Source organism: Symphalangus syndactylus, chromosome 14, assembly GCF_028878055.3.
Source record: "Symphalangus syndactylus isolate Jambi chromosome 14, NHGRI_mSymSyn1-v2.1_pri, whole genome shotgun sequence".
NCBI classification, from domain to species: domain Eukaryota; kingdom Metazoa; phylum Chordata; class Mammalia; order Primates; family Hylobatidae; genus Symphalangus; species Symphalangus syndactylus.
The window spans coordinates 98,787,671-98,810,302 of NC_072436.2; the positions used below are offsets into that span (position 1 = coordinate 98,787,671).

At 40.6% G+C, this 22,632-nt stretch overlaps 1 protein-coding gene across 8 annotated transcripts in view; it reads right to left on the minus strand.

The window, feature by feature from the left end:
* EML4 (EMAP like 4) overlaps positions 1 to 21,193 on the minus strand; it is a 169,223-nt gene extending 148,030 nt beyond the window's left edge. For 3 of the 8 annotated variants that reach the window (XR_010115757.1, XM_055242956.2, XM_055242955.2), the window contains exon 1: positions 20,868 to 21,193. Coding sequence is in view for 4 of the 8 variants with exons in the window: in XM_055242956.2 (XP_055098931.1) it covers positions 20,868 to 20,892 (25 nt within the window). In the remaining 4 variants the exon portion in view is untranslated. The remainder of the gene's footprint in view (positions 1 to 20,867) is intronic. The other 5 variants (XR_010115758.1, XM_055242957.2, XR_008650929.2 and 2 more) reach the window with 4 other exon arrangements.
* Between the last annotated feature and the right edge of the window lie 1,439 nt (positions 21,194 to 22,632).

Sequence of the window (22,632 nt, forward strand, 5' to 3'; positions counted from 1 at the left end):
TTAGCTGTCTTCATACAGCTATATAATTAAATAAAATTTTGTGACTGAATTATTCATAAAACACTCTTTCTTCAATATCCAACATAAGAGAACAGCAAATGAAAGAAGTATCGTATAGTGGAAAGCACCATATTTTGAAAGGCATGACTTGGGCTTCGGTGCTTTATCACACTAACTGTATGATATCAAACCAGCCCTCTTAAACCTTACAGTTTCCTCATTTATAAAATACGGATATTAATGTCTGTTCTAATTTCTAAGATTGTTAGTGAATTAAGGAGATCATGTTTTTGAAAGTAATTTTATTATCATTTATTTGAGACAGGTTCTCGCCCTGTCACAGAACCTGGAGTGCAGTAGCAAGATCACAGCTTACTGCCACCTTGAACTCCTGGACTCATGCAATCCTCTCATCTTGGCCTCCCAAGTAACAGGGACTGCAGATATGCACTACCACGCCTGGTTCACTTATTTTCTCTCTAGTAGAGACATGGTCTTGCTATGTAGCCCAGGCTGGTCTTGAACTCAATCTAGGAGAGACATGATAAGGGCCTGAAACAGGTCTCCTCCTCTCTTCCCTCGGTAGTGGGATAGGAGACATGGACAGATTTAAAATTAAAAAGGAAAAATCAACAAGACTCTCTTATGAATCAGGCACTTCATGAACATAATTTCAGGTACTTCCCATAGTAACTCTGAAATATTATCACTGTTTTAAAAATAAGGCTCATGGTTGGTCATGGTGGCTCATGCCTGTAATCCCAGCACTTTGGGAGGCCGAGTAGGGAGGACAGGACTGCTTGAGCCCAGGAGTCTGAGACCAGCCTAGGCAACAAAGTGAAATCCCATCTCTTAAAAAACTTAAAACAAACAAACAAAAAGGCTCAGAAAAGCTGTAAGTGGGATAACTGGGTTTGAACTTTAAAAAGTCTATGCTCTTTTTACTGATTTTGCTATGCCTATTTTTACCCGGGAATAATGTTGCCTACCTAGGCTCAAGTGATCCTCCTGCCTTGGACTCCCAAAGCGCTGGGATTACAGGTGTAAGCCACCATGCTTGGCCCTTGAAAGTAATTTTAAAAGTAGGCTGGGCATGGTGGTTCACGCCTGTAATCCCAGCCCTATGGGAAGCCAAGGTGGGCAGATCACCTGAGGTCAGGAGTTCGAGACCAACCTGGCCAACATGGTGAAATTCCATCTCTACTAAAAATACAAAAATTAGCCAGGCATGGTGCAGGTGCCTGTAATCCCTGCTACTCGGGATGCTAACACAGGAGGCAGAGGCTGCAGTGAGCCAAGATCGCACCACTGCACTCCAGCCTGGGTGACAAAGCAAGACTCTGTCTCAAAAAAAAAAAAAAAGTAATTTTAAAAGTAAACTCTAGGCTGGGCACGGTGGCTCAAGCCTGTAATCCCAGCACTTTGGGAGGCCGAGGTGGGCGGATCACAAGGTCAGGAGATCGAGACCATCCTGGCTAACATGGTGAAACCCCATCTCTACTAAAAAAAATACAAAAAATTAGCCGGGCATCGTGATGGCGGGCGCCTGTAGTCCCAGCTAAGCGGGAGGCTGAGGCAGGAGAATGGCGTGAACCCGGGAGGCAGAGCTTGCAGTGAGCCGAGATCGTGCCACTGCACTCCAGCCTGGGTGACAGAGCAAGACTCCGTTTCAAAAAAAAAAAAAGTAAACTCTAAAATATAAGTACCCAGGAGCGGTGGTTCATGGCCTGTAATCCCAGCTCTTTGAGAGGCTGAGACTGGCAGATCACTTGAGCCCAGGAGTTTGAGACCAGCCTGGGCAACATGGCAAAAACCCTTCTCAACACAAAAAAATACAAAAATTAGCCAGGCATGGTGGTGCGCACCCGTAGTCCCAGCTACTCTGCGAGGTGAGTGGGAGGATCACCTGAGCCCAGGAGGTCCTCTACATTATTTTCCATTTCCTCTACATTATTTTTCAAATATATAAAAATTTTAATTGAAACCTTTACTATGCAGCTATAGTAATTAAGACAATGTGGTATTTGCTTAGTGACAAACAGAGATTGACATAACAGAATACAGAGTGCAGAACTCCATCTACACATGTGGTCTGTTGATTTTCAGCAAAGGTGCCAAGGTAATTCAATGGAAAAAGGCTAATCTTTTCAATTAGTTCAACTGTGCTGGAACAAAAATCATCAGTGTGCAAATAAACGAACTTTGACCTCGTACCCTATACAAAAATTAACTCTAAAGAGATCACCGACCTAAAAATAAGAGCAAAAACCAAGAAATAATAAGAATCTTTGTGACCTTGGGTTAGGCAAAAATTCCTTAAGTAGGACACAAACAGTATAAACTACAAAAGAAAAAAATAAGTTGAACATCAAAATAAACTGATAAATGGATTTCACCAAACTAAAAAACTTTCACTCTTCTAAAGACTGTTAGTTTATGAAAAGGCAAGCCACAGACTGGGAGAAAATATTTGCAAACCACATTTTTTATACAGGACTTGTATCCAAAGCATATAAAATACTCTCAAAACTTAAGACAACCAATTTTTTTTTAAGAAATGAGCACCAAATAGGCAAATTCAGAGAAAGAAAACAGATTCATGTTGCTGGGGCCTGAAAGGAGATGTATACTCAAATGTTCACTGCAGCTTTATTCATAACAGCCAAAACTAATAGCAATTGAAATGTCCACCACCTAGTGAATAAACTAAGTGTGGTATATTCATACAAAGAAATATTACTCAGCAATGAAAAGGAATGAACTAGTGAAACAAACAACATGGATGAATCTCTAAAGCAATATGCTAAGTAAAAAGCACAAAAAAGACCACAGATTATAAGATCCCAGTCATGTGAAATTCTAGAAAAGACAAAATATGCTGGATGTGGTGGCTTACCCCGGTAATCCCAGAACTTTGGGAAGCTGAAGCAGGCAGATCACTTGAGCCCAGAGTTCAAGACCAGCCTGGGCAACATGGCAAAACCCCATTTCTACAAAAAATACAAAAAAAAATTAGCCGGGCACGGTGGTGTGTGCCTATAGTCCCAGCTACTTGGGAGGCTAAAGTGAGAGGATCACTTGAGCCCGGGAACTGGACATTACAGTGAAATGAGATCCTGCCACTGCACTCCAGCCTGGGCAACACAGCAAGAGCCTGTCTCAAAAAAAAAAAAAAAAAAAAAAAGAAGAAAAAAAAGACAAAATATAATGGAAAAAAGCACATCAGCAGTTGCCAAGAATTGGAGTCTACATAGACGGAAGGGACTGACTACAAAGAGGCATGAGAGAATTTTTTAGGTAACGAAAATGTTCTGTATCTTGATTGTAGTAGTGAATCCACAATGATATAAATTTTTTAAAGACCCATTGTACTCCTAAAATTGTCATTTTATTATACGTAAAGGACAGCTCAATAAAGCTGATTAAAAAATTTTGAAATCTGAAAACTACTCTGTAGTTCTACTCTTTCACTAAAACCAAGATATGAAATGCTCTAATGTTGTTTTTAAACAAAGGACTGTGAGAATTTGCTATCGAAAATGCATTTGATAATGAAAATGCCAGACAAATCCCCAAAGGAGCAGAGTATACCCAGTTTTAAATAAATCCAATGAAGTCTGACAGAAATAGCTAACTGCCTTATCCAGGGTTAAAACAAAATGTCAGTGATGTGAGGCAGGAAGAGATTAATAAGCAAAGCAAAGAAAATGATTCTCAAAAGCTTGCTCTAAAAACACTTTCTCATACATTTCTTAGGAATGTGTCTTTATCTTATCTGTTGTTTTTCAAATTCCATAATCTACCCTAGGGTATACAGCAAGTTTGTCAAGTTAAAGGCATTAAAAATATTTACCTTACAGTTAAAAATTTTTTTTCAAGTATAAATTAAAGACTTTCAAAAAGTCAAAAATCAAATTCATTGTGGATCCAGAACGAACCAACCTGTGCTTAATACAGGGAAATAAAAGTGCATAGTAACGTAGTTCAGGATCTCCTTATTTTGGCTATGTATTTTTCTGTGGCAATTATAAGCTATTTGGAAAATAAGTGATTCAATCCAAAGTAGGTAGGTAGCATTATTCCCAGGTAAAAACAGACACAGCAAAGTTCAGTAAAACAAGCATAGACTTTTTTTTTTCACTATTTCCTCGTGCCTTTATTTAATTGATATATTTAAGTGTTAGTTCTTTCCACTTTTTTTTTATTATTATACTTTAGGTTTTAGGGTACATGTGCACAATGTGCAGGTTAAAACAAGCATAGACTTTTTAAAGATCAAACTCGTTATCCCACTTACAGTTTTCTGGGGACTTTTTAATTGGTATTATAAAATAATGATATTTCAGAGTTACTATGAACACTTAAAATTATATGCATAAAGTGCCTGATTCATAAAAGAGTCTTGTAGATTTTTCCTCTAATCTTAAATCTGTCTGTATCTCCTTTCCCATTACTGAAGAAAAGAGGGAAGACCTGTTTCAGGCCCTTCATGTCTCTCCTAGATTACTGCAAAAACTCCACGCTGATATTCCTATTTTCAATATTGTCTGCTCCAATTCATTCTCCCCAGTACCAGCAGACTAACCTTTCTAAAATCCAAACTTGATTACAAGTCCTTTACTGGTTTCCCCTATCACCTTCAGGCCCAAAGCCAAACTCTTCAGCATGACACTGAAGATAATCAGTGATATAGTCCTCTCCTGCCTTCATCTCTCATCTCTATACTCAATTATTAATATTTACTTAGCAGTTCCCCAAAGACCCCATGCTATGTTCAGAACAGTATAGTTAAAGAAGTCTCTCTAACTGCCTAGAAGTAAATCATGGCTCAACCTTAAGCCAAGGCTGAACGAGTTTCAACCTTAAGCAAGGGTTGAAAACTTTTTTCTATAAAAAACCAGACAGCAGAGATTTTTCGGCTCTGCAGGCCATTTGGTCTCTGTTACAACTACTCTACTCTGCCACTGTCATGTGACAGCAGTTACAGACAATCCCTAAGTAAATGAGTATGGCTGTGTTCCAATACAGTTTTATTTATGGATATTGAAATTTGAATTTCATATAATTTTCATGTGTCACAATATTTTTATTTTCCAACTACCTAAAAATGTACAAACCATTTTCACAGACAGAACGAAAAAGAGACCAGGCTGGCCAGAAGGTGGTAGTCTGTCAACCCCTAATCCTGAGCAAATTATTTTCTCTCTTTTCAACTCAGTTTCTTTACAAAATGAAAAAAAAAAAAAAAATCAATATATATTCAGGTATTATATTATTCCAGGACCAATGATTCCGCCAATATGTCACAGATGTATCATTGCACAAAGGAGAGAAAAGTAGATTACATAAAAACAAAAAGTTAAAGAGAATTGTATCAATCCACTGATCCTATGGTTTTCCCATCGGCCAAAGCGGTTAGGCACTGTATATGAGAGCAGTTACCATTCAAAAGGCAATATATTCAACCTAGTATAAGGCACATTCTTGTCCTTAACAAATGTATTTCCTAATTGAAGAGACAAGATAAACATGAAATACTTAAAGGGCTATATATGACTTAAGAACATAAGGCAAATATATGATTGATCTCTGTAAGCAAAATCAAATGTGCCAGATTTCAGAAAATAGGAGAGAAAATCCCTGTGGATTAAAGTGGTCAAAAGAAGAGATGGACTTAAACTACTTTGGATAAACAGGAATTAGTAAGAGAAAGGAGATATTAAATAAATAAAGGTATAAGAAGAAACCAGTTAACAAAAAACTAAGCAAGAAAAGGGATACAGAGGGAATCCATGTAGGGGCGCAGTAAGGGGTGAAGCTGGAAAGGTAGGTGAGAGCCAGGTGGCAGGACAACTTGGACACCATACTAGAGTTTATCTCATAGAAACTTGAGATGAACGTTCTTAAACCAGGGAGTGACAATGAAAATGGTGTGTTAGCACCGGGGCCTGTTGTGGGGTGGGAGGAGTGGGGAGGGATAGCATTAGGAGATATACCTAATGTTAAATGACGAGTTAATGGGTGCAGCACACCAACATGGCACATGTATACATATGTAACAAACCTGCACGTTGTGCACATGTACCCGAAAACTTAAAATATAATAATAAAAAAAAGAAAATGGTGTGTTAGAATGAATAATCTGGTGGCCATATGCAGGTTAAGAAAGAATGAGATAAAAACCCTATCAATGGTTTTCAAACTACTGAAAACAACTCTTTGTTGCTGTGACATAGACTCATTCAAAAAACATTTAACACCATCTTATAGGTGCTACTACTAAACAACTCTTCAGAGCACAGCAAATAGCCCAAATTGCTTTAGGTACCAAAGTAGGTGTTAAAGTCCGGAAAGAAAGAGGGCCAGAAGGTGAAAGAGGTGACCTCATCCTGGTCGCACAACCCACATTTTGCTTCTACCAACACAACCACCCACAAACAGCTGTTTTAAGACCTCCCCAGCATCCTGAGAATTATCTAGTAACTGGATATAGGTCCTGAATCCAGATTGATAAACGGTGACCTATAATAATTAACCTGAAAAAAAAGATTTTATTGAAATACAGCCAGATTATTTAATAAGAAAAAAATACTAAAAATAAAAAGAAATATATGTCCAACCATAAAGGTAGCATAGTGCATTATTTATACCTGTATACATAGTATTATATTTATACCTTAAATATAAATGATTTAAAAAAAAGGAACTGAGAATGGAAGCCTGCAAAAAGCATATGTGTATTTTATACATATATATACATATACCAAAAACCTATCAAAATCAGATACAGTGACTAACATGTATGATAACAAAGTAGCCCTAGGACAGCTATCAATGTTGTAACTACCTGTTTTGTATCCCCAAGATTACTTTTCTGTATAATCTGACATAACCATATCCCACACAGGTTATATCACCAACATCTAAGAAAAAAGGATAATGTGCTTATAACTGACAATGTACACATCAATTGTTTATACAGAAGCCACTGACCTCCTAAGAGTGAATAATTTAATTAAAATTCTTTATTGTCTATCTCCCCTCACAACAATACAAGCTTCATGAGAGCAGGGATTTTTGTTTTGTTCACTGACATATTCCCAGTATGAAAACAATGCCTGGCATGTAGTACTTACTTAATAAATATTTGTTAAATCATTAGATTTTCATTCTGGGAGCTATAATTAGTTTCAGTCACCACTCTGTCACCCAGGTTGGAGCACAGTGGTGCGATCTCAGTTCACTGCAACCTCCACCTCCCAGGCTCAAGCAATCTCCCCACCTCAGCCTCCTGAGTACCTGGGATCACAGGCATGCACCACCATGCCTGGCTAATTTTTTGTACTTTTGGTAGAGACGGGCAGTGGGGTGTGGGGGGCCTCATCCAATACAACTGGTATCCTTGTAAGAAGAGGAAATTCGGACACACAGACACCAGTGATATGTGCACACAAAGAAAAGGCCACATGAGGACACAGAAGATGGCAACCTACAAGCTAGGGAGGGAAGTGTTACAAGAAATCAAACCTGATGAAACATTGATTTCTGACCTCTAGCTTCCAGAACTGTGAGAAAATATGTTTCTGTTGTTTAAACCACCCAGTCTGTAGTAATTTTGTATGGTAGCTCTAGCAGACTAATAGACATGTAAACAAGATTTGGGAAGTGATATAAAATAAATAAGTATTTGGGATATTTGGTGGAAAAGCTATAGTTTTCAATTTTTTCATTAAAACTATTGTTTTCTCTAAAAATGATTAGGCCTCTCCCCTTCCCCCATAGTTCAGTCCTAAAGGCAGCCAGTGCAAGGCAAGTGTGTAAGGAGGTCATTCTGGCAGAGGAGCAGCACAGCATGGGGTGTCAGTTTAGTGCAACAACCAGGTGGATGAGAAAGGCAGCCTGGCATAGGATGCTGGAGCCCTGGTGGGATGAGAATGTCAGCACAGGATGAGGGGGCAGCCCAGCACAGGTTCAATCAGAACCTGAACAAGCAAGGAAGTAGAAACCAGTGGAGACAGGAAATTGATTATGTAGGGGAGGACTCATCAAATGAATAAATACATTAAGCATAATGGAAGCCAGGTTTCTGTTGGGGAAGTAACTATATATAAAAGGAGGAAACTAAAATTAACCCTATGCTGTTGTAAAAAGATACCTGTAACTATATCTATATATTGCCACACACATATGTACATAAATACATTCCTAAATTTTAACTACTGTGACGAGGACTCCAGCAGCATTGAACACAACTAGCGCATAGAGCTTGGTTTCTAAATACCTTTCTCCATAAAAGAACTAGGACTCCTTGGCAAAATGGCTGATTCTAGGGCTGGAGCAAAAAGAGCACAAGATGAACCTGGATCATCTTATTGTGTCACAAAACAAGAAAGTCATCAAAGAATGATGAGAACATGGCAAAAGAACAAAGAAGACAGTTTAGAGGGGTATCTACTTGCCAAAACAGGGTCAATTTAAGCATCAAAATAAATAGTAATGGATTATAACCCATCAAAAAAATAAGAAACCTGGCCAGGCGTGGTGGCTCACACCTGTAATCCCAGCACTTTGGGAGGCTGAGGTAGGTCATTTGAGGTCAGGAGTTTGAGACCAGCCAGGCCAACACAGTGAAACCCCAACCCTACTAAAAATACAAAAATTAGCCAAGTGGTAGTGGCGCGTGCCTGTAAACCCAGCTACTCAGGAGGCTGAGGCAGGAGAATCACTTGAGCCCAGGAGGCGGGGGACGCGGTGAGCCGCGATCACACCACTGCACTCCAGTCTGGGCAATAGAGTGAGACCCTGTCTCGAATACAAAATAAAATAAAAATGAAAAAATAAGAAACCTGAGTCCATACAGATATAAACCAATAAACTGAAGGTCTGATGAAGAACTAAATATTTAAATAGTTCCAAAGCATATTTTACAAAATAGCTATTAACTACCAGGTAAAACAAGTAAAACAAGAAAAATAATTTTGCAATTATTAAAATTGTAAAATTGTGGGCAAGTCTAGCAGACACCAAGTGATCAGAATGGACATCATGAGTAATGGGATAAATAAAAATTGTGTGCCACCTAATAGGATGCAATGAGACAAACACAGCTTCACTTCTGTGGCATTTCTCCCAAAATTGCATAATTTGAATCTAATCAGGATGAAACATCAAATTTAGGGACAGTCTACAAAACAACTGGAGGGCAACTTTCCAAAGTGTCAAGGTCACAAAACCTAAGGAAGACTAAGGAACTGTTCCATATCAAAGAGACTAAAGAGACATGAAAACTAAATTCAACATGTAATTGTGAACTAGATCTTTTTGCTATAAAAGACATTATTGAAACAATTAGTGAAACTAGAATGGGTCTGAGAATTAGTAATGTATCAACATTTCCTGATTTTGTTGGTTGTAGTACGGCTGTGTAGGAGAAAGCCTTACTTACAGGAAATAAACACTAAAATGTTAGAGGGTGATAGGGCATCCATTTAGCAATTTAATTCTCAAATTGTTATAGCATAAAGAAGACAGGCACTTTCATCACCTCTTGGACTAGGTAAAGGTTGCAAAGATAGGTCTACAGAGGCCAGGAAAGAAATGACTAAAACAAGGTGCATGTAAGTTAGGGACTGAGGGCACCTGGCACACCACTTAGCGAATATATAGACCATCTGGAATGGAATGCAAGTCCAAAGTGGCAAGATCACCCTATTTTTCAATAGAAACCAAACATCCACATTGTTATGTGAAATCTCCCTATTTTTAAAACACTCAAAAGGGCCAAACAAAATATGTCTGTTGGCTAAATCTGAACCACAGCTACCTCTGGTCCAGAGACATGTTTCTCAAACTGAGGCTTAGGGATAAAAGGAGGCCACATGATATATACACGGAACGTATTCTTGGAGCTGCAGTTTTATCTCAAGGGTTTGCCTGGAATTTTCTGGAAGACAGGATAGTTCCAAATTTTTTTTAATGCTATACTATGAAGTATAATGCAAAGTTCATACGATTTTTTTTAACTTTTCATTTGAAAATGATTCCAAACTCACAGAAAAGCTGTAAGAACAAAAACAGTACAAAGAATATCCACATAGCTTTCACCAAATTAACCTATTATTAACATTTTACCCGTTGGCTTTATTTACACACATGCACATATGCATGCTCTGTCTCTCCCTCCCTCTATATGTACATGTATCTGTGTGTATATATAAAACACATATGGCCGGGTGCAGTGGCTCATGCCTGTAATCCCAGCACTTTGGGAGGCTGAGGTGGGTGGATCACTTGGGGTCAAGAGTTCCAGATCAGCCTGACCAACATAGTGAAACCCCATCTCTACTAAAAATACAAAAGTAGCTGGGCATGGTGGCATGTGCCTGTAATCCCAGTTACTCGGAAGGTTGAGGCAGGATAATCGCTTGAACCCGGGAGGCAGAGGGTGCAGTGAGCCAAGATCACGCCACTGCGCGCTCCAGCCTGGGCAACAGAGCGAGACCCCATTTCAAAACAAAACAAAACAAAAAACCCCCACATATGTATTACCTTTGTTTCCTAAACCATTTGAATATAAGCTATAAACATCATGGACCATTCTCCATAAAAACTTTGGTATGTATTTCCTAAGAATAAAAATACTCTCTTACATAACCTGAAGACAGTTACCAACTTCAATAAACATTAATGCAATACTTACTACCATCCATATTCCAATTTTGCCAAGTGATCCAATAATATCCTTTATTATCTTTTCCCCTCTATACAAGATCCAGTCTAAAATCAGGTAGTCCATTTAGTTACCATATCTCTTAAGTCTTCTTTAGTCTGGAATGTTTCCACAGACTTTGTCTTTATATTTTAAAAAAAAAAAAAAAAAAAAAAAAACCAGCTCCCCAACGTTTTAAAAAATAGGATGTTCCCCATCTGGAGTTTAAAATTTCCTCATGATTAGATTCAGGCTATGAATTCATGGCTGAAAAACACTGTAAGTGATGTGTTCTTTTCAGGGTATCACATGCAGAGACACACAAATCCATTGGTGATATTTATTTTGATCATGCACACAAGGTGTTGTCTGATTTCACCACCGTAATGAATTACTGTTTCCCCGCCCCCTTACAAGTAATAAGCATTATATGGGGAGAAATTTAAGACCATGCAGACATCCTGCTTCTCACCAAAACATCCCCCTAGATTTAGCACCTATTGATGATTCCTGTCTGAACAAATCTTTATTATAATGGCTGCGAAACAATCATATAAATTTTAAAGTTAAATAGATTTCAACTTTTGCCTACACTCCCAGATCCCTTAGGTGTAAGTGCTCAGCCCCCTCCACTTTAGAAGCGCTACAGTGCAGTGGTTTGAGTGTACCAATCAGGGACAGCTTCCTGGGGAAAAAATGTATTTGAGAAAATAAGTGGGGAACCAGTCAAGACACAGACAACTCCATCAGATCAGCTTAAAAATAAAATAAAGCAGCCGGGCGCGGTGGCTCATGCCTGTAATCCCAGCACTTTGGGAGGCCGAGGCGGGCGGATCACGAGGTCAGGAGATCGAGATCATCCTGGGTAACACGGTGAAACCCCGTCTCTACTAAAAATACAAAAAATTAGCCGGGCAAGGTGGCGGGCGCCTGTAGTCCCAGCTACTCAGGAGGCTGAGGCAGGAGAATGGCGTGAACCCCGGGGGGCGGAGCCTGCAGTCAGCCGAAATCGCGCCACTGCACTGCAGCCTGGGTGACAGCGAGACTCCGTCTCAAAAAAAATAAATAAATAAATAAATAAAATAAAGCAATATGGTAAATCCTCTTTTTTTGCATTTGTTGTTTTTGGCTCCCAGGGATCCTCTCACGTGACAGGCATCACACGGGGGATACTCACCACACTACAAACAAGGAAAATCCTCTTTCTTATTTGAGACAGTGTCTCGCTGCTCGCTCTGCCGCCCAGGCTGGAGTGCAGTGGCATGATCATAGCTCACTGCAGCCTCCACCTCTTGGGCTCAAGCGATCCTCTCACCTCAGCCTCCCAAGGAGCTGGGCATGCGCCATCATGTTCAGCTAATTTTTTTTTTTTTTTTTTTTTTTTTTTGGTAGAGACAGGGTCTCACTATGTTGCCCAGACTGGTCTTGAACTCCAGGCCTCAAGTGATATTCCTACCCTGGCCTCCCGAAGTGCTAGGATTATAGGTATGAGCTACACCACCTGGCTTGAAAATTCTCTTTCAAAGTAAAGAATTGATTTGCAAGGTAAATATACCCTAGCCCTATCAATTTTATAAAATCACTTCTTTATATACTGAGTTTGCCTGAATTACATTGATTCTAGAACTAATAAATATCTTTCTGCTGCTACTGATGTTAAACATATTCTAATTATATTCAGACTCTAAACACTTGTCAAAGACATAGCCCGCAATGATTACTTCTGATTGTTCATCCACCTTTTCATGTATGTCAACCTTTCCACCTATTCTCTCAAAGGTAGGGATTAGCCACTAAAAACGTATCTTTCATCTGATTGTGACCAACAGAAATTTTACACTGAAATCTAAGATAAATATATATAACTGAAATTAAATGTTCCATGAAGCAGTATCACACGAAGTACTGATATTTTACATTATCTCTTCCTTTTCTCCTCATTTTTCTAATGTTAGTCCTGACTACTACTAAACTGATTTCAAAAACCATTAATAGGTCGTGCACATGACATGTACTTGAAAATACCCTAGAATCTGGCACAGAATTCTTTATCAGATTCTCAATAAAGTCTAGAACATTTCACTCATTTCAGGTGAAATGAGAAATAAGAACATAATGAGTTTTTGTTTGTTTGCTTGTTTGAGACAGGGGTCTCGCTGTCACCCAGGTTGGAGCCCAGTAGTGTGATCTGAGCTTATGCAACCTCCACCTCCCAGGCTCAAGCAATCCTCCCACCTCAGCCTCTTGAGTATCTGGGACCACAGTGGTGCACCACCATGCCTGGCTAATTTTTTTGTACTTTTGGTAGAGACAGGGTCTCACCATGTTGCCCAGGCTGGTCTCAAACTCCTGAGCTCAAGTGAGCCACCCGCCTCAGCCTCCCAAACTGTTGGGATTACAGGCATGAGCCATATTTAATTTTTAAAGTAATTTTACAACTTTTTATTCTGAGATTGTGTATTACAATCTTTTGGTCTTCAAATGTCATTTCTTTTTTTTTTTTTTTTTTTAAAAAGAGGTATGAAAGTGAAGGTTGTGAAATCGTCAACTATATACTAGTCCCTAATTTATTTCCTCCACATTTTACTGGATCATGAAATCTCCACTGCAAGACTTCAAAGATACATGAGAGTTTCAGCCTTCGATAAAACCTTCAATACAGCCTTCCAGAGGTTTATAATTCGGCTTAGGTGGGCGTGGTACCTGCAATCCCCCAGCACTCTGGGAGGCCTCAGCGGGCAGATCACTTGAGGTCAGGAGTTCGAGACTGGCCTGGCCAACATGGTGAAACCCATCTCTACTAAAAATACAAAAATTAGCCGGGTGTGGTGGCATACGCCTGTAATACCACCTAGTTGGGAGGCTGAGGCAGGAGAATCCCTTGAACCCAGGAGGCAGAGGTTGCAGTGAGCTGAGATCATACCACTGCACTCCAGCCTGGACGACAAAGCAAAACTCCGTCTCATAAAAAAATAAATAAATAAAAATAAAATCAATTTGGCTCAGAGAAATAAGACATAACAATTTTAAGATCTGTAATAATTACTTTCACCTTGTAACTATTAGAATAAACATTCTGCAATAAGTACCCCAAGAGTGGTCTTATCAAGTGTTCAAGGAAGAATACTTTGGGCTGGGAATGAAAAGAAGTAAATGTTTTTAGAAAGGAAATAATATTTGAGTTGAGCCTTGAAGGGTATTGAGAATAGTCATCAGGATGAAAAGATGAAAATGTGAGGAAAAAGAAATAGGTCATTTTGGTTAGAACACGGTAAGACAGTAGAAAGAGATGACAGAGGACTTGAGAAGATGTTAAGAGGCTAAGATGTTTGAATGTAGTCATTAAGGCAATGACGCAATCTGAGAGGGTGAATGGCACAATCAAAGCATGGCTTTAGGAAGATTAATCTGAGGGCCCTGTACAAAATAAACGGGACAGGTGGAGATTCTCGACACCATGCAATAATCCATGCATCGAATAATAAGTACGTGAACTATAGCGGTGGAAAAGAAAAGGGATGAGAAAAGATGACAAGAATTGACAAGTCTTAGAAGAGATTCTAATGCCCTAGGCAAAAATAGCAAAGAATCAAACATGATTTTGAAATTTCAAACTGGGCTATACAGTCAGTGGGAAATAAGGAAAAGAAGCTGATTCAGGAGAGAAGTTCAGATTCAGGTATGTACCTGAGGGTTATAAAGAGTCAGTAACGGAGTAGAGAAAAGACTACTGGACTCCATCAGAAAACTCTGAGTTCAAGTGGGAAAAAAAAAAAAGGTTAGGATCCAACGAGAAAAACAGAATGCAAAATTATGTCTGCAGTATGATTTTAACTATTAAAAAACTAAGCATAGGAAAAGACTGAGAACAGGTACATCAACATGTTAACATCAGCTGCATACAGATGGGCTAAAGATAATTTATTTTTCTATTCTTTTTTCCTTTGTATGGTGTTTTATTTAAAAATAATATGAGGCTGGGCATGGTGACTCACACCTCTAATCCCAGCACTTTGGGAGGCTGAGGTGGATGGATCACTTGAGGACAGCAGTTCAAGACCAGCTTGGCCCATAGGGCGAAACCTCATCTCTATTAAAAATACAAAAATTAGATGGGTGCGGTGGTGCACACCTGTCATCTCAGCTACTCGGGGGATTGAGGCACAAGAATCGCTTAAATCCGGGAGGCAGAAGTTGCAGTGAGCCAAGACTGTGCCACTGTACTCCAGCCTGGGCGACAGAAACTCTATCTCAAAAAAACAAAATAAAATAAAATAAAAATAATATAGATACAAACACTCCCAACCATACAAAAAAAGAAAAAACCTGGACTCAACCTTTTAAAAAAATAACACACTCTTGGCCAGGTGCAGTGGCTCACGTCTGTAATCCCAGCACTTTGGAAGACCGAGGCAGGCAAATAACAAGGTCAGGAGATCACAACCATCCTGGCTAACACAGTGAAACCCCATCTCTACTAAAAATACAAAAAATTAGCCAGGTGTGGTGGCAGGTGCCTGTAGTCCCAGCTACTCAGGAGGCTTGAGGCAGGAGAATTGCTTGAACACGGGAGGCAGAGGCTGCAGTCAGCCAACACGGTGCATGCTCCAGCCTGGGCAATAGAGCAAGACTCGGTCTCAAAAACAAACAAACAAACAAACAAAAAAAAACACTCTCGGCCAGGCACGGTGGCTCATGCCTGTAAGGGAGACCAAGGTGGGTGGATCCACAAGGTCAGGAGTTCAAGACCAGCCTGGCCAAGATGGTGAAACCCCGTCTCTACTAAAAATACAAAAATTAGCTGGGCATGCTGGCGGGCACCTGTAATCCCAGCTACTCGGGAGACTGAGGCAGAGAACTGCCTAAACCCGGGAGGCGGAGGTTGCAGTGAGCCGACATCACACCACTGCACTCCAGCCTGGGCAACAGAGCAAGACTCTGTCTCAAAAAAAAAGAAAAAAAACAAACAAACAAAAAAAAAACACCACTCTCTAGACCCTTTTCACCTATAAAAGTATAATAATTTATCTCCCAAGGTTAGTATGCAGATAAAATGAGGTAAAAGCTCTTTGTAAACTGTAAATAAGGAATGCTTTAAAATAACATTTAAAAATCATACACAGCATGCAAAAGTAAGGCATTATAAAAGCCTAAAACAGCTAAAGGACAAGAGATCATATACAGACACAGAAATATACTATAGGGTCAGGCACAGTGGCTCACACCTGTAATCCCAGAACTTTGGGAGGCCAAGGTGAATGGCCATCACCCAAGGTCAGGGGTTTGAGACCAGCCTGGCCAACATGGTGAAACCCCATCTCTACCAAAAATACAAAAATTAGCCAGGTGTGGTGGTACACAACTGGAATCTCAGCCACTCAGGAGGCTGAGGCAGGAGAATCGCTTGAACCCAGGAGGCAGAGGTTGCAGTAAGCTGAGATCGCGCCATTGTACTCCAGCCTGGGAGACAGAGCAAGACTCCGTCAGACATACACACAAAAAGAAATATACTATAGATTTGGGAATCTTCCACACTGAGGTAATACTAGATGAAGTAGATTCTTTCCCTAAACTTTTTACAAGTATTAGAATCTATTTTAAAAATCAAAATATTTTTCTAAAATTTCTTATGAACAAATATTGAAGTTTTACATGTTACAGAAATGGACTCCCACATATAAAATACAGTATTTTGCTACGTTATTCCAACTTACTCATAAGACAGAAAAAGACTCCCTAGAATTTAAACTGCTAAATTATTTCATTGTTTTAAAAAGCCAAGCTCTGCAGAGATAAATCTAGCAATCAACAAATGTTCTCTCAGAAGTTACTTGCTTGAAACATAGCACAGCATTCTAAATGGTGCTTCCTCCCTTCATCCCCATTTCTGGTACTTAGGCTTAATAATAAACATCTCTACATACAGTACATACTTTATTTATTTATTTTTTTAGAGGCAGAGGTTTGCTCTGTGGCCCAGTGGACTGCAGTGGTACAATTGTAGCTCACTGCAACCTTGAACTCCTGTGCTCAAGTGATCCTCCTGCCTCAGCCTCCCAAGTAGCTGGGGTTACAGGCACATGCCACTATGCCTATTTTTGGTTTTTTGTAGAGACAGGGTCTTGCTATGTTGCCCAGGCTGGTCTCAAACTACTGGGCTCAATCAATCCTTCCACCTCAGCCTCCCAAAGTGCTGGGTCTACAGGCGTGAGCCACTGCACCTGGTCATGGTACTTACTTAAAAACCAGGCAGTAAGCTCCTAAAGGGCAAAAAGCATGTCTTTTACTTGTCTTTCCCATAAGAACCACCAAGCATAGTGCTAGTCCATGTTCGATGTTAACCCATACACACGTTGAAAAATACTCTAGCTAACTCATGTTGAAGATGCTCTACTAACCATTTAAGAGTTACTACTCATGTCCGGTTACACAACTTAAGTCTATCTTGAACCCTTCAAGAGGCAACCAATAAAAAAAGTTAAAAAAAAACCTCTCCAAATATTACATGAAAAACATTTTCATGTAAAGAAGGAATGCTTTAGATTAATATGTGAAAATCATACACAGTATTGTTCCTTTAAGAAAGCAAGACTATTATCTGTGATGAGAAATCACAGTTCTAACAATGTGATGTTAAAAAGACTAATTTCTGAATAGTCCGTAAGTTGAAGCATACTGCTATACTTGTTCACATTTACACCCTGTACCCAGAATGTTGTTTCTTATAGATCCTAATCCAACAATTTCATTCACTACGATTTTTCTTAGGGGGAAGAAGATTTTAAGTTTTGTTGTTTAACTTTTGAGGCAGAAAAATTTAAAGCTGACATGGTTAGGTATAAGGTTTCTTTCAAGTGAAAACAGACTAATCTCTAGGTTAATTCCAAGACAAAAGTCTTAAAATTAAACCACTATTATGAAAGATTCTAAAAAGATTAGGCATGAAATGCACCCAATCCCTGCCTTATAAAAAAATTGGTGAAAGCTGTATGAATAGTTTCCCACTTTTGCACACAGACCTGAGATTTAAAATATATACAGTATATACATTTTGCACATGGGTATCTATATGCAGTGATTTAGAGACAAGACATCATGGTAATTGAGTACTTTTCTCTCCTAAGTTTAAAAAAAAAAAAAAAAGGTTTCTAAAGTGCTGCCTTAAGTTACCATAATTCGTGGATTAAAAGATATATTAATAACACCTAAGGGAAATTCCAGAGTACAAGCACCTGCCAGCCAAGTTGCCTGAAATTCATCAGCTGCGGAGACTAAAGGAATTCTTCACTTGTTTTTATGTAAAACAAAGATAATATAACCAGTACCATGTAACTTCAATGTGGCATTTATAAAATGGCCAATCATCTATCATTCCTATGATTTAAAAAACCACTACCTAGTCTTAATTGCCATTAGACATCTTATAAAATGCACATAACACAGTGGATTTCTTATCTAAACATGCAACAATCAAGGGTACAGTTTGAATATTAAGTTTTTCACTTCACAAAATGAGTCACCATAGGATTCTCTTAAATAATCTCTTCTCTAAAATTATTGTGTTTATAAAGTACTCAATTTTTCTGCTTATAAAAATGTAGTTTTTTCACCATTTTTCAAGAACCTATCTAATATGTAAAAGGAAATACACACACACTTCCTTGAGAATAAATAAATGCTTTCAATACTTGTAACCCCAGAAGAACTTCAGGTTTTGACTTCTTGTTTGGTTAAAAAAAAAGTTTTTAAACATCTACTAGAGTAGAAGTGCTTGCCTTTATATTCATGGCTCTCCTGATGATAAAATAAAGATCAATGTAACTCTAAGCTCTAGGCTAATTAACTGCAGAGAACAGAAACAAGCAATTTGGCAAGAGCTGAGCAAAGCTCCGCTTAAAGACTACCAGTAAAATATACCAGCACTACTCCTCCCCCACCCCTTTAAGGTTTCAATTAAGATGGGGCCTAGTTTTACTCTTGTAAGGGGGACAGAAAGAGAAAGCACAGAGCTCCCACTGAGAAGTATCTTCATCAAGAGCAGCTCCAGAAATACTGCCAGGAACCATTTCCTTCCCTCTCTGCAGACGCAGGTTCCTCTGATAGGCATATCTCCTCTGCTCCTGATTAACACCATATCTAAGGAAAAGTCTCATCACATACCACCCAAAGCATGGCATCAAATGAATTTTTTAAATTCAACATTAGGGTCAACAATGACGCTCTTTATGAAAAGTGTGAGCCCCAACTGCAATTCATCTTCATCTCTCGGTCTTTTATATCACTTGCCTCATGAACTGGTTAAGAAGAAAGCTATTACAAAGCATAACCAATGTTTGAAAATAAACATAAGTGCCCCAACTGGTGAGAAAGACTCCTTCTAAACACTTACAGAAGATGAAGCTTTAACAAGCCCTCCCGAAGTCTTTGGAGCCAACACGAAAGAAGTTAAAGTGAATAGTGATCTCACCATTCCTACAGGATGAGGACCCAATACAGTATAAAGATAGCACAGTTCTCCACAACATCCCCTAAAAAGACACTCAATTTTTACTTTAGTATATGATAAGCCCTTTAGCGGACGTATAGGACAAGTTTTTCGGTCCAAAATTTACTGTGAATAAACCAACGCATGGAGCTAAAAAAGAACCAGGGAAAAATGGATGTCTCTCTAAAAAGAGCCCAACCTAAGTAAGGAATTACAAGACATCAAAGGTTAGATAATGGACAACAGGTGCCTTTGAGGAGGAAAGAGTAACACAACACTCAGTTGCCTCCTATTTTAGGATTTCCACTCTGAAAGCACTATAACGACAATTTTTTCTGCCCAAGGGAAGGCCAAAATTATAGATTTTACTATTTAATATCTATAATAGGCCCATTGCTCTTTGACTTACTTTTTTACTTTAGATTTTAAAAATTCATCTCATCTCGATATTATCTGGATATAGTACGGCCTATGGCCAGATTGCTCACTGATCAGTGAACATTAACCAAGTAGAGACTTATCAAGAAATGTAAAAGAAAGGCGTCTGAATACAAGCTACCTGCACATAAAAAACTCAAAATACAGTTCCAGCAGTAGGTATCACATAACTGCGTTATCAGCCAAAGCTGAAACTGCTTCTCTCACCATTCTAACAGTTTAACTTAATCTTTTACTAGATTTCAATGGCCTCGAAGAATAGTAACTCCAGACTCAGCTTCTAGGGCAGCGAATACTAGCCTGGAGTTTTGATTTTCCTAGCCAGAAGATTACCTTCATCTGGTGAAAGGAACGCTGAAAAGGCACTTCAGCCTATTTAATAACCTCTTCCCTTTCTCCATTCCACAAAGACAACATCTTCCAAAAATGGAGAATCCTTTCCTTCCCTGATAGAGGCCCCCTTTCCTATTGATTCATTGGGCAGAATCACTTCTCCCCAGCACGCATGCAGAGCCAGAAAACACTTCTGCTTTCACTCTTAAAGAGGGTCCCCCAACACAGATGCACCTCTTCCTTTCCTGTATTAAGCAAATGATGCTCCGATGCTTCTAGGTCTCTCCACCACTGCAAAATGCTCAGAGAAGTGGAGGGAGTGAAAAGGAAGTTGCCTACTACTCTGAAGGATACTGGAAAGTCGCCTTCAAATCTAAAGTGAAGACTGGGGGGCGGGGGATGCCCCCTTCCTGAAGAGGGAATGAGGGTCCCTCCCCTAAAAAGGAGCCTCTGTTCGGGTGAAGGCTATCCCCACCCTGAAAGAGAGGTGTGTATGTGGAAAGGTGGTGGAATGTTGTACCCTGAAGAGGAACCTAGATTTGAAGAAGTGTCCCAACTCTGAAGGGGGGAGTAAGTGGATGGAGCCGTGAGTGTACGGGGAGGGGTGTGCCAGCTATTGGGGGTACTGAGAGGGAAGGGGTTCCCACTTTGGGGGAACGAGGGCCCCGCACTGAAAGGGGCTCCGGAAGGAAAGGAGGGTCTGGCACAGAGGAGAGTTGGACATGGGGGAGGGGCCCTCAGTCCACCGGAGTCCGCGGAGGGGCGGCAGCCTCGAAGGGAACATGTGCAGTGGAGCCGCTGCCACCCCGAGGGGCAGGGGGGAGGGCAGGGCCTGGACTGTGTGCGGAAGGAAAAAAGTTCCTACACTTCGCAGAAGGGGCAGGACTCCCCAGCCGTACTCACCGAGACTGCCGGCGAAACCGTCCATCTTGCGGGGAAAGCGCCGGGCTCCGGGCTCAGAGGGGCGGGCACTTCATTCAGCGGACCGACAGAGTGGCCGACGCTGAGCCTGACCCGCTCGCTCTCTAGGTCGCCCGGCTGGGCTCCCGGCTCCGTCGTCCGTCCGTTCGCCCTGGGGTAGTCAGCCGCGGCCGCCCGGACCACTTCCCCGTCAGGTTGAGAGCCGCGCCGCTCAGCCGCCTGCCCGGCCTCCCTCCCAGGCAGCAGCCGCGAGCGCCGCGCCGCGCCCCGCCCCCGCGCCCGCGCGCAGCAGTAGCCCCGCCCCGCGCACGCCGTCACACTTCCGACTCCGCCTCCCACGTGACGGCACGGAGGCGGGGTCTTGCCAGCCCCGCCCTCTCACCTTGCCTCGGCCTGGGCGTTTGTCTGCCTCGCGCCAGGCTGGTGGTTGCGCCTGCGCGGTGGGCCTGCTGAAGGCTGGGGACCACGGTTTGGAAGCTAGTTCCGAACAGGTGGAGATAAGGCATAGCCTCTGGCCTGGGATACTCTGATGCATGAAGGATCCTCTCCCCATGTGGCCCCTGGGAAGCCCGCAGAGCCAAGTCTGGACCCCCCTGATGGGAGATGGCCACCACGTGGCTCCTACAAGGACACTAAAGAAGCAACCGAGAGAGGTTCTCCCTCTCCCCCAGTAGGGTGAGGGACAAATAGGGGCGAAGCTTCTTGACTAGCTCGATACCACCACTGCCACAGTCGCAGGGCCCGGGACAGATCAGAAGCAAGGAATTTTAGTGCTGGACATGACCCAAAAGTTCATCTCGCCTAACCCTTCTTATGAAGAAAAACACAGAGCCTTAGAGAGGACAACCTGCCCAAGGTCATCGAACCTAGCAGAAGCAAAAACTCAGCCTTCCTTACTCTCCTTAGTGTTCTGTCGTCTAGGGGTGCAAAACGACCATATATGGCAGGCTATAGGATGGTCTGCTAGGGAACCATAATAAGGGTTATTTCAAATGAAGTAACACTGAGTTCTAGGCCCGACTCTGTATGACTCAAGAGAGTCAAATCACCTAATTTATTTAGGCCTCACTTTATTCATTTGCAAATTGGTTGTCTGGACATGTAACCAAAACATGTAAATATACATAGCCTTCATCTTCTTCCTCCCTTCCCCAACACGATTTCCCATACTTCTGAAGACTTTCTCATGGTTTGTCAAATCCCTCGTGGGTCTCAGTTGTGCAGATTAGAGTAAGAGAGAGAAGAGCTGTAAGGTACTGAAGAACTGAATTGATCTATACATAATAAATTGATAAATACATAATAAAAAGCTGAGTTACGGGAAAACAGAGTCCTACTACACAGAGTTGCAGGAGAGAGGGACAAACAAGAAGGGAGACAAGAAGTATGTCATGATGAGAGAGACTTAGAGGAATTAAATGATTGAAAGGATTGTTAAACCTTCTTGGGATATACGTCTCCCTTTGATGCCTCTTTAAAAATCCTCCCTAAAAATGTAAATTACTTTGCATTTCTTATTTGGATATAAGACCTGTATTTCTTCTGAATACCGTACTATATGGAGACTGGCCATAAGGCAGCCAAGATAAATTCAGGTTACAGACTGAACGGTGTCTAAAATTTCCTTCTCTTCAAACTTAAATGATTTACCCAATGTTCCCTCTGCTATGGGCATTTTCATATGCGTAAGTTTCTATTAAGCCTAAGTAAATGTTTGAGAAGTTCTCAATTCTGACAGCTGTTCCTT